The following is a 12,651-nucleotide window of genomic DNA, read 5'->3' as shown; positions in this document are numbered from 1 at the left end:
AGAAAGGGCATCCAGGGAAGGAAGAAGAGCCTGTCCCAAGTCTCCGACTTGTGAGAGGACAAGGTGTGTCCGGGGCTTGGGCGAGGCTCTCCCAGGCAGGAGGGTGGAGTGTGTGAGGGGGCGGGAGGCAGGGGACCATGTAGCTTGGGAAAGACTGGCTCTGCCTTTGGAAGGAGTTGCGACTTGCCTGTGGAAACCCAAGCAAAGCCTTTCAGTAGTCCAGAGAGAAGATCAGATTTGGTTGCATGGAGGCTGGAGAGGTATGTGATGAGAAAGGTGACGAGGGCTGTCAAGTGAGAAGTTGTCACAAGGATCCTGCTGAAAGCATGGTAGGGGCAGTAGGATGAGGAGAGGAACTAGATCTTGGAGAGACTGCATCTTAGGATTCAAGGCTGCTTGGCATGAGCAGGGAGGCAGGAGGAGATGCGAAGACAGCTCAGAGTGCTCTGGCTCCTCCTTCCCCTTTTCCTTTCTGGTACCTTCCAGCATCCCTCAGAGGCTGCAGGACATGCCCCTCCCCAGACCCTGATTGTCCTTTATCCTAGGCCTATACAGAAACTGAAGGTGGATTTTAAACAGGACCAACGCACACATCTTACTCACCTTAAACTCTCCGACCACAGAAGGATCTTCATTCTCATCCGACTTGCCTCGGTATAACTTGAATGTATCTGAGAAGTCTGTCAGGCCCTCAAATTCTGCTACATTTTCCAGTTCGCAATTATATATCTGAAAACCACCAACAGAGTCTTAACTTCTCATTAAAATGCAGGTAAGGTCTAAAATCAAAAGGGCTGACAGTATCAAGTGGGCATGAGGTTGTGGAGGGGACAACCGGAACTCCCACATCGCTGGCGGGAGTGTAGACGGATACAACCGCTTTGGAAAATGTCTGGTAGTTTCTTATGGAGTTAAGTAGCCACCTATTCTATGATCCAGAGATTGCATTCCTAGGCATTTACTGATGAGAAGTGAAAACACATACACATGCTAGAAGAATGTTCACAGCAACTTCATTATCAGGAGACTGGAAAAACAACTTGTGGCATATCCACACAATGGAACATTACTCAGCAATGACAAGGGACCCACCATGAATACACACAACCACATGATGAGTCTCAAAACTGCAACGTAGGGCTAAAGAGGCCAGACACACAAAACATAAATCATACGAGTCCATTTAGAGCAAGTGCAAAATCAGGCAAAATCAGTTTGTGGTGAGAGAAATCCAATCAGTTGCTCCTAGGAGGGATGAGGATAGTGGAAAATTGACTGGAAAGGGACACGGGGAAGTTTTCTGTGGGAATGGGAATGTTCTCTGTCTTGTTTTGGGTGGTGGTTCACACAGGGTATATACAAGAATCACAACTTGTTGAATGGATCACTTTATTTTGTGTAAATTATTTCTCAATTTAAAAAGCAAGAAGAGGAGGAAGGAGGAGAAGGAGGGAAGAAAGGAGAAAAGGAGGAAGGGAGGGAAGGAAGGGAGGGAGGGAGAAGGGAAGGGAAGGGAAGAGAAGGGAAGGGAAGGGAAGGGAAGGGAAGGGAAGGGAAGGAAGGCAAGCAGGCAGGAGGATAATAAGGCAGGCAGGAAGGGAAGAGGGAGTGAGGGAGGATGGAGTATGAGGCTGATCCTTCAGCCCCGTTGGATCATTTTTCTGAATTAATGGTTATTTACATGCTAGTATTTCTTAGGCCACACTGAGAGGTTATGACAATAACATGAAAAGGTGTGGATTTTTGCTTTGATGGGGAAAATTATTTCAATGACCATATATTTCTCATTCTAAAGTTTTTTTTCTCATATACATTGTTCTGAAAACTTAAGCACTGCTTCTACTTGAGTACCCTACAGGCTGAAAATTGAACGAAGAATTAGAAAATTCAAAACATGAACAGAAAGCTCAGAGCTAGTCAGCCATGCCTAGCTCTGTATGCATGTTCTCATGGCTGTGATTTTATGCTGCATACATGTGACAGATTCAACTTTTCAGCTCGTGAAACCAATCCCAGTTCAAAGTACACAATGAAGCATGTTGACATCTTGTGTCATTCTGCAAATAGCACTATGACTTCTGGGTTTCCCTGAGTCAAACTGGATCATCATGGCTTAATTAGCGTGGTGCCAGCCCATTCCCAACCGTCTGCCAGATGCCTCCGAGCCCCAACGTGGCAGGCACGTAACCATAATTCAATAGCTGTCCTCAAGTCCCTGGAATCTTGGCAAAGCCAAAACTGGTGCGAGAGGGCTCTCTGGGAAGACAGAGGTTTTCCTGGCCCCTGCTCATTAGCACCCACCCAAGGGACCTTTTAGTCATCCTCTGAGCTCTGCCTGTGGCCAGTTTTAAAGGATGTCGATTCTCCACCCACAGCAGCATAGATCCAGGTACCTTGAGCTTGGAATAGCCTTTCTGAATATACTGTCCGCATTTTTCATGTTCCCCCGAGGAAGCATAAAATTTACTCCACCAGTCCATGATTTCTTCCTCCTAAAGACATGTCAAAATGGAAAAATCTTTAGTGATGTCCTGGACTTCCAATCTATAAAGGAAAATGCATATTTAATAGTTAAGAAATGGGTTCTTCTGACCCTGTTATAGGTGAGATTATATGACTTTTGTTTACATGCACAACAGACAAAGCCTTCACGATTCTTCTACTCGGAAGCTAGAGGTGAAATGACCATTCTTGGTCAATGAAATGTGTTTGGCTACAGTCATACTAGATAATGTTCTTATGTCCTTTAGACACAATCTATTAATTTGTTGGTTTTTACGTTTTTATTCTGTTAACTTGATATTTACATATACATATAAATTTAAAGAAAACCTCCAATATATGTTTTCTACTATCTCATTTTCTTAGTCCTTTTAGCCAGTAATGGCTTGTAATACAATCCTCACTAGCTAAAAATTGGAAAAACTGGTTTTAATAAGTTCCTTCCTTTATGTTACAAGCCATACCCTTAAGTTACAAGCTGTACCGGCTTGGACAAGTTGTTTAACATCTCTGAGCATCAATTTCTTCATCCACTGAATGGAATAATAATACAATGGACAAAGCATTCACATGCTGCCTTCATCCACCTGCCTCCATGTACCTCCAAAAGTTGTTCTGGAAATCATAGGGGATCTTTAGGAGAAAGAGCTTTGAAAATTATAAAACTTGAAATGAAAGGAAGGGAGGCATGATGGTTCAGTTAGACCAGGGCTCCCGACCTATCCTAGGAGATTCTGGTGCAATCAGTCGGGGGTGAGACCAGGGCATCCAATAAGCTTTCAGAAGTTCCCCAGGAGAGTTCAATGTGGAGACGGTGTTGGGAATCTCCAGTTTCGATGGGTGGTTCTTGGTTGGACAGAAGGGACAGCATGTCAGAGTCACTTGTGGAATATTGTCAAACTATATAGAAGGCCTCCCACTCAGATTTATAACAAGAATAGATTCTTATCAGACCCAGCCATTGCTTATTTTAACCTACCTTGGAAATAGTAACGCCAAAACAAAAACAAACAAAAAAACATAGAATGTCACCTGCAATAGCGCCTCTTGGGGGAAAGGAAGAAGGGACAAGAAAGGCTACTTCTTTTCATTTTTATTTTTTTGAGACGGAGTCTCGCTCTGTTGCCCAGGCTGGAGTGCAGTGGCATGATCTAGCTCACTGCAACCTCTGCCTTCTGGGTTCAAGCGATTCTCCTGCCTCAGCTTCCTGAGTAGCTGGGACTACAGGCGTGTGCCACCATACCCAGCTACTTTTTGTATTTTCAGTAGAGAGGGGGTTTCACCGTATTGGCCAGCTGATCTCGAACTCCTGACCTCGTAATCTGCCCACCTCGGCCTCCCAAAGTGCTGGGATTATGGGCGTGAGCCACCGCGCCCAGCCTTGAAAAGCTACTTCTTATTTGTGTTATATTATATATTACATTATATGCTTCTTATTTATGTGTGTGTGTGTGTGAATGCGTGTGTGTTACACATACTTACACAGAATTACTTCCCCTTTATGGGTCAGCAATCTACCCATGGATTTAGCTCTTTTTTTAAATTTTGACACACCGTCTCACTCTGTTGCCCAGGCTGGAGTACAGTGGTGCAATCTCAGCTCATTGCATCGCAACCTCCACCTCCCAGGTTCAAGCGATTCTTGTGCCTCAGCCTCCCGAAAAGCTGGGATTACAAGCACCCACCACCATGCCTGGTGAATGTTTGTATTTTCAGTAGAGACAGGGTTTCATGTGTTGGCCAGGCTGATCTCAAACTCCTGGCCTCAAGTGATCTGCCTGCTTCAGCCTCCCAAAGTGCTGGGATTATAGGAGTGAGCCACTGTGCCTGGCCCCCCTCGATTTAGAAAAAAATTATTCCCATAAAAATTCTCGGCAGAAAATACATGAATCTTTTTTTTTTTTTTTTTTTGAGGTGGAGTTTTAAGCCCAGGCTGGAGTGCAATGGTGTGATCTCAGCTCACTGCAACCTCTGCCTCCCAGGTTCAAGCGATGCTGCTGCCTCAGCCTCCTGAGTAGCTGGGATTACAGGCATGCACCACCATGCCTGTAATGGTGGGATTACAGGCATGCACTAATTCAAGTCTTTAGGCCAAGGTCCCCCAGCCAGGCTAATTTTGTATTTTTAGTAGAGATGGGGTTTCTTTCTGCTGGTCAGGCTGGTCTCGAACTCCTGACCTCAGGTGATCTGCCCGCCTTGGCCTCCCAAAGTTCTGGGATTACAGGCGTGAGCCACCACACCCAGTCCATGAATCTTAAATGTGGCAAAATGTATACCATAGTTACCTTTTCTGTCAGCTGCTCGTGCCCATGTCGGGTCAGGAAGAGGGCGAACCATATAACAGGTTACAGATATGGAGACCCCAGGAACATGAGGTTTAAAGAGAAAGAAAGAAGGAAAAATTATTATTCATGCATGCCTTATATTATCAACATTTTGATAGGTTATTTAAATTATTTAAATTTTTTTAAGTCAAGATGAGCCCACAGCAGAACCCACCTTACTGGTTTCTTTTCTGAAAATATGCAAAAGGTTACACACAGTATTACAATGAAAGGTTTGGAAGTAGCCCCTTCTCTGCCCCGCCGTCTCATGTTTTCGATGGAGTTAGACATTTCACAGCTCACACAGGAGCAGGGTATGGAGCTGCTCATCCCCCTGTCCAGACCTTACATTCCATTTAGTTCCTAAAATATATCTCCAAACTTGGTGTAATTCTCCTCCCCACAAAAAACTGTCCTGTCGCAAGATATGTTTCATGTAGGTACATGCAATGTTATCACGTGGGTACCCCCTCCGCCATGCCTATGTTACAGCACCAAATAAATACTCATCCATCAAAGCTGCTCTAATATGAGGATGTGAAGTTTCCCGTTGGCCAAATCCTTCCATGTGATTTTTTTCATAAAGAACCCACCCCGATCTAGGGCCCATCCAGGAGATGAGAGAATGAACTGGGAAGCGGGGCCTGAATGTGGTCCTGGTATCTTTTGGGGCATTAGCCAAGCTGGTCCTCAGTGGCAGTTTGAAGACATGCTGCCTAGACCCTTTTCTGAGATCCTAACTTTATGTTGATCCTAAAGGGTCTTCCTCCGGCTGCCATGTGAGAGGCCATGGGGCTGCTTCCATAGGTGCCCCTTGGTATTTTCTGGATTGATTTTTGTTCAGCACAATGGAATTGCCAAGAGAGGCAGACGGACAGATAGGCAATTCTTTCTATTAGATTCATACCAAAGCAAGATTTAGCGGTTAGATCATCACAGCTGAATTGAGATTTTGGAGAGAGTGATTTTATTTCCAAAGTACTCTTACATTCTCAATGGTTCCCGAAATCAGATTTTTAGAATGCGTTTGTTCACAATTCAAACCATTTCAAGGAAAATAACAGTTCATGATTTAAAAGACCTTTTTTTTGCCCAGGCTAGAGTGCAATGGCATGATCTTGGCTCCCTGCAACCTCCGCCTCCCAGGTTCAAGTGATTCTCCTGCCCCAACTTCCCAAGTAGCTGGGATTACAGGCGCCCACCACCACGCCCGGCTAATATTTTGTATTTTTAGTAGAGACAGGGTTTCACCATATTGGCCAGGCTGGTCACAAACTCCTGACCTCAGGTGATCCAGCCTCCCAAAGTGCTGGAATTACAGGCATGAGCCACCATGTCCAGCCTAAAAGGCATTATTTAAGACAAGTTGCTGATTTTAAACTTTAGCATTAGTATGGGATAATTTATTCATGCCTACATGATCATTAGTTCATGTGGAAAGGTAATAGAAGCAACTGATGTGACTTGCTTTATTATATCTAATAATAAACTTGCAACGGGAATCAAATAATTAAATGGCACAGAAGATTCTTCTTTTAAAAGGCTTAAAACAATCACGTTTGTTTAAAGATCACTTTTCACTCCAAAATCTACTAATAGAAAGAGTTGTAAGAATAATTCAAGTCTTTAGGCCAAGGTCCCACAGCCCCAGGCAGCCTCATGCATTTGTTTATCATACATACATGCACTGTCGCTGGAGAAGCCATTTTGCTGAGTGCTGTTGACATACTGCTTAAGCACTGGAATTGGAAGGTAATTGTTGAGATGGCCATGTACTCATGTCCATGTTATTTGGCTAGCACTTGACCAATTTTCCCCAAAGACTTATTTCTCACTTTTCTTGTGATAGCGCTCAGTCCATTTGTTAAGAATTCCCATGGACATCACAGAGTAATGCCATGAGTTTCCGGAGTGTGACACTGTCACTCAAAGACACAGCCTCCAGCTCCCAGCAACAGCATAGTTATTTTTAAGGCATTCCCTCCATTTACCCAGACACAAGGCCTGGATTAAGTGGTAATACATGTGCATTACATGTACATTACATATACATGTAATACAGGACATCTGCAAGCTTGTTATTGGCTCTTTCAAAGTGCAGCTTTGTTTATTTGACTTTGTACAGATATGCCATGTCTACTTTGATGAACAAGTGGACTCAGATTTTCAGAGATTTCAACCAGCCTTTCTTATCAACACAGCATACCTCAACTAGATATTAGGAGAGTAGGTGGATTAAAGCAATTTACAATACAGTGGGAATGACTGATACTACCATCCCCAATCCTGCTATGTTGCAATGTTTCATTCTATGATGTAAACTGAACTTTCATAAAGTGTTGCTACAGTAACATAGTCACATTTCCTAACTGTGGTTAAGAAGTGAATGAAAATACTGGCATAGATTTTGACTTTATTCTTCTCCTGTTCCTCAGTTGTACTTAGGGCTACTGAGTACACTGAAGGCATGTAATAAGAATTGACTGACGATGAGAGATGGCAAACCTGGAGGCAGATTATACAGCAAGATCTTAAACTGTCTTTTTCTAGAGTAGTTGTAAAAATCTACAGAAAAGATCTTAAGTATATTAACTTCTGCCAGGGCTACTAGGCATATTATTAGGGATATTTGGGGTGGTTTACAAAGTGATCACAGTAGTTTTGGCCTATGGGATTGGAAATTTGATATTGTCGTTTGTGACTACGTAGGATTCCCAGAAGTAGAATCAAACACACTCCTGCACAGTGCTGGCTGTGGAGACTACATTTTATACGGTCCAGTTGTTAGTGAGTTTAATGCAGTGGGAAGGAAGTAGATATTTTTAAAGGCACTGTTTATGGACATAACATATTAAAGTGCAATCATGTGCATTTTTGGGCTAGTTTGCACATTAAAACACGCTGTGAATGTTCATCATAGATGCCAAGAGAAACAGGGAGATATTTGGTGTTTTCTTTTTTTCTGGGCTGAGAATTTTTCCTCCATTCCTTCATGTAGAAGTGGCTGGAATAGTTGATTTTAAAATAGGGCCTTGAGTGAATATTTCAACCAATTTCTTCACTTCAAAACGACAGTGAATATAAAAACCTGGGTGTCCCATATACTGATAAATATGGTCATTAGAAATTTTGAAACACTTCTGCTTTATGTAGGGGGAAGAATCTGGCGTGTTGCATGTTATCTCTGATCTGAATGTTGCAATGCTATAAATTTGCTTCTGACACTTCGCTTTCTAGCAAATGATCTTTCTCAGACTGTCTACACCTGTGGTTCTCAGACGTGCCCACACATTAAAATCATTCAAGGAGATTTTAAAACATACTGATGTCTAGGTCCCTCTCCCTCTTGGGAGGTGGGGCCTGGGCATGGGTTTTATTTTAAGTATTCTGGGTGACTTATTAGTGAGGGTTGAAGACTACTAGTCTACACAGTGTCATAACTGTTGATGAGCGTTAAGATTTAGACTCTTGTCTATACCCAGTCTTCAATAAATGGATTGGCTGATGATTATAATTGCAACAAATTGTTGTTTGACTGAATTCACCAAATGCTTAGACATCTGGAAGATAAAACTGACAGCATCCAATGATGAGCTCTGAAGCCTACCTTAGAAGCCAGTAATGGTTTGGTGTCTTCCATTTCGATAACGATGTCCCGGCATGGTGGGGCAGACAGAAGGGAGGCTGCAAGACAAATACTTTTTAAATTTAAGATACTTAGAGAAATATAGTGGCAAACATTCTACTCCAAGTTCAAGTTTAACAGCCATAGGGTGGATAGTAGAGTTTATTCTTGGATGAGACTTACGGAACGGGGAGGACAACTCCTGAATGTAGAAAATAACCCAACAATCCATCACATTTCCCCAAATATAATATGGTTTTAGACATTTTCTAGGGGACATGTCCATACTGTTTTGTTTTAGATAATTAGTCCAGTGCCTATACAGAAAGTGCTCAGAAAAGAATTGTGTCAATATATGTCTTTAGAGGATGCAGGAGTAGGGGTGGGGAGCTATTTTTTATTTCAATAGCTTTTGGGGTACAAGAGGCTTTTGGTTACACAGATGAATTATATAGTGGAGAATTCTGAGATTGTAGTGCACCTGTCACCTGAGTAGTGTACATTGTGCCCAATATGCAGCTTTTTATCCCCCTCCCCCTTCGGAGTCTCCAATGTCCATTATACCACTGTGTATGCCTTTGTGTTCCCATAGCTTAGCTCCTACTTATAAGTGAGAACACACAGACAGCCTACATCTGAAGGAGTCTTCTTTTCTTGAAATTTGTTCCTAAAACACAGAAAATAAATAAGAGAAAAATAAGAAAAAGAAGGGAAAGGAGGGGTGAGAGGCTAGGGGAAGGATAGCATTAGGAAAAATATCTAATGTGGATGACAGGTTAATGGGTGCAGCAAACCACTGTGGCACGTGTATACCTATGTAACAAACCTGCACGTTCTGCACATGTATCCCAGAACTTAATTAAAAAAAAAGAAGAAGAGAAAGGAAAGGAAAAGAAAAGCAGGGTGGATTGTTTTATATTTCAGGTCTGAGGCTGCACTGGCTTATTCAGCCCTTATTCTCAACAGCGTATATAGAGGGAGAAGACATGTGCCCTGACTTTATATACAATTCCCAAACTATCTGTGACTCAGGATTTGGGGGTTAGAGCATGGACTCAGTAGTCGTCCCTGGGCTTACTACATCTGATTCAGCTAAAGCGGGGGTACCAAAGCCTCACCCTGGGGTGGGGATAGGATGAGAGGTACATCTCCATTTATTGAAGAAGCATCGAACAGGAAGACATTTAACAGGAGGCCAGAACCCAGACAGAACAAACTCTGCCAAGCCAATAGAACTTTCTGTTTAACCCACTCTGGCAAGTGACATACAGAACATAAAGGAGGAGAGGCAAGAAACCTTTTTTGGTACTTACCATGTGCTGGGCACTGAGCTAAACACTTTACTTACATGATCTCATTTCATACCTCAATAATCCTGTAGAATATGTGCCATTTTCCCCATTTAAAAAATTTTAAAACAAACTGAAGCTAAGAGCAAGCAAGTCACTTGCTTCAGGTGAAACAATTAGTGGCAAGTTGGGGAGTAAGTAACCCAGGTCTGGCTGACTCCAAAGCTTGTGTTTTAACCACCACACCAGAGCCCGGAGTAACCATCAGGGGGATACTGGGGAGGAGGGGAGACTGACATTTCCTGAGCATCTGTGATCTATCAGTTACTGTGTGAGGTAGTTTTAGATCTATGTGGCATCCCTAGACCTGTAAGCAGTCTCTACACTTCCAAGATAGTCTCCCCTGCAGATCCTGACAACTGCAACAGTACAGAACAATACAACCAGAGGGCAGGGACACAGGAACACACTGAACCCAAGTTCTTTCCTAGAGGATCAGTTCTCCACTTCACCCTCCTCATGAAAATAAAGCCCAAGGGACAGGAGAATGGTATTCTGTGCACTCTCAACATGAGGCCATTAACCTCTCATTGGTTTTATGAAAGGACCAGCTGTTCCTTTTCTGGGGCTCTCTGAAACCTTGACCACACTCTACATTGATTATGTAGAATCACTAGCCAGGCTATGTCTGCCCTGGACCTAGCCCACCCCTGAGCAATAGACACAAACAGATCCACGTAAGTGATTCTGGGGCCAGAGAAAGTGTGTAGCATTTGTACCCTCCGGATGATTTCATGTATTTGGACCAGAAAACCTTCTCTCATGAAAACAGTAAGAAAAAAAAAAAAGCCAGGAAAGTGGTTTCTCTCCATTTAGTAACCTTAAAATGAAACAATTTCTGCAATTACAACAATCCTTCTTGTTATAAAAAATGCTGCTATTTTAGGCACCATCAATTCAGCATAAAATGTTTTACATGGGACATTTCTTGATAAGCACATGTAGAGTTTTGCTTAAATGTGACTGTGGATTTTCTCCCTCTTCTCTGAATCAGGGATCCAGGATGCTCACACCTACACAGCAGATGAGTGTCAGAGGCTCTGTAAAATCAATACCAACCCTTATGAAAGTTTTAATAGAACCAGTTAGTGACACAGCTGCTTAAATAGAAGACATCTGCTTCAGTATTGAAGCCACCAAGGATCAGCTGAATGAGGCTGTTCCAGCCCTCCCACGGTGTCTAATTTATGAGGCCAGGGGCCCTGATATCTCTTGCACTGATGCAATATAGCCCCCAGCCCCTAACACAGTCCCTAGCACATGGTAAGCTAAAAGCAAGTAACTATTGAATGGGTAATTGCAAAATGCTGTATCACTAGCTATTATTTATTATGGAAATCTAAAGTAAGTATTATGCCCTGCTCTGTCATTTACATATTAATGATATGTGATAATGAGGTAGGCCAACAGATGGAAAGCAATCTGAAATAAAATCTCCTCCTCTCTCAATGTTCATGGGGTCAGGGAGCTTCCTGTTTTCCCCATCAAGGTATTTATCACACTGGACTGCAACTGCACACTTCCTCGTTTGCGTTCCCCGCTGGACTCTTGCTTTGTGAGAGGGGAACACGGCTGTCTTGGTCCCCACTGTCCCCAGATATCTAGAAGTGCACGTGGCAGTCAATGAGTGCTTCCTAACCATTCAGTGAAAGGTGGAGGAAATGACTTCATCCCCATAACTGATATGGGAACAGCTCTCCCTGCTTTGCTAGCTGCTTGTTGAAAAGTAAATAGGGAACATTCATGAGCACTTAACACTTCCTCAGAAGAAGTCTTACATTCACCCAGGAGCAGGACGCTTCAGAGAGGAATCCCTGGAGCACACCACCCACCCCTAAAACGAGGCTGAGATTCCAGCCCAGTTCTACCACTTACGAATGATAGAACCTCAGAAAAGTGACATAACACACCGCAACTCACACAGTTTGCTCATCTGTAAAACGTAGCCAATGAATCCAGGACTTACCTTGAGAACGTTTGTAAAGAGTACATCAGAGTTATGCATGAAAAGCCCCCAGACTTCCGCACAGACTTGCACGTTACCTTTGAGCTGTGGGACGATGTCCTCTTTCCCTGCATATGGGTCGCAGCGAAAGCGGTCCAGGCGCTCGATGGTGCACTGGCCAACGACAGGCTTCCGCCCAAACTGCCTGTGGTCGATGACTTTGATCACCAGCGGGGGCATGTACAATTCCTCCTTGGGCAAGAACTGGGGGTCATAAAGGTAGGTTTCATTTCTCTTTACAAAACCAGACAAGGGCAGCTTTGAGAAAAATTCCCCTGACGGACCAGTCCAGATTCTCTCTGCCACATAGCCCAGAGGACTCACAATAGTTACTCATGTGCTAGGCAAGGAGCTCAGTGCTTAAGAGCGTGAGCTGTCAGCCAGACTGCCTGGGTCAAATCCTGGCACTGCCACCATGAACCACCTGGCTAACCCTTCCATGCCCCCATTATTTCATGAGTAATAGTAAAATTGTTGAATTCTATGTGAAGAGTACTTAGAATAGTACCTGGCCCAAGCTGCGTCCTGTAAGTGTGGAATCACTGACCCGTGCTCGTTACTCTCAGTCACTGCCCTGTACTCTTCCCTGTGCTCTGCTTCCTGGGAGGGGACATGTGCAAGGCTAACAAGCCCAGGGCTTTGGTCATCTACTAGCCAAGTTCTGAGCAGACTTTAGAAATGGTCAAGACAAAACTGAACTTCTAAGGGAAATAACTGTGGCTGAGACTCTTTTCGCCCTGGCAATTCCGAGCAGAAATGGTTTGCTACTTTTTCCTCGACTCCCCCAGCTCCCTCTCATGGAATTTGGTGGCTTTGGTGACAATGCCTGATTGGGGAATCATGAGC

At 43.5% G+C, this 12,651-nt stretch overlaps 1 protein-coding gene across 2 annotated transcripts in view; it reads right to left on the bottom strand.

The window, feature by feature from the left end:
- The window catches only part of MYOF (myoferlin), a 173,666-nt gene that overhangs the window by 29,172 nt on the left and 131,843 nt on the right, over positions 1 to 12,651 (bottom strand). For both annotated transcript variants that reach the window (XM_023226269.1, XM_023226270.1), the window contains exons 37-41: positions 11,844 to 12,009; positions 8,434 to 8,510; positions 4,788 to 4,799; positions 2,394 to 2,492; positions 604 to 729 (exon numbers count right to left, since the gene is read on the bottom strand). In XM_023226269.1, the coding sequence (XP_023082037.1) occupies positions 604 to 729; positions 2,394 to 2,492; positions 4,788 to 4,799; positions 8,434 to 8,510; positions 11,844 to 12,009 (480 nt within the window). The remainder of the gene's footprint in view (positions 1 to 603; positions 730 to 2,393; positions 2,493 to 4,787; positions 4,800 to 8,433; positions 8,511 to 11,843; positions 12,010 to 12,651) is intronic.

The sequence above is a fragment of the Piliocolobus tephrosceles genome, chromosome 9, assembly GCF_002776525.5.
Source record: "Piliocolobus tephrosceles isolate RC106 chromosome 9, ASM277652v3, whole genome shotgun sequence".
NCBI lineage: Eukaryota > Metazoa > Chordata > Mammalia > Primates > Cercopithecidae > Piliocolobus > Piliocolobus tephrosceles.
The sequence above is the reverse complement of the archived record's forward strand: the minus strand, read 5'-3'. Positions and strand labels throughout refer to the sequence as shown.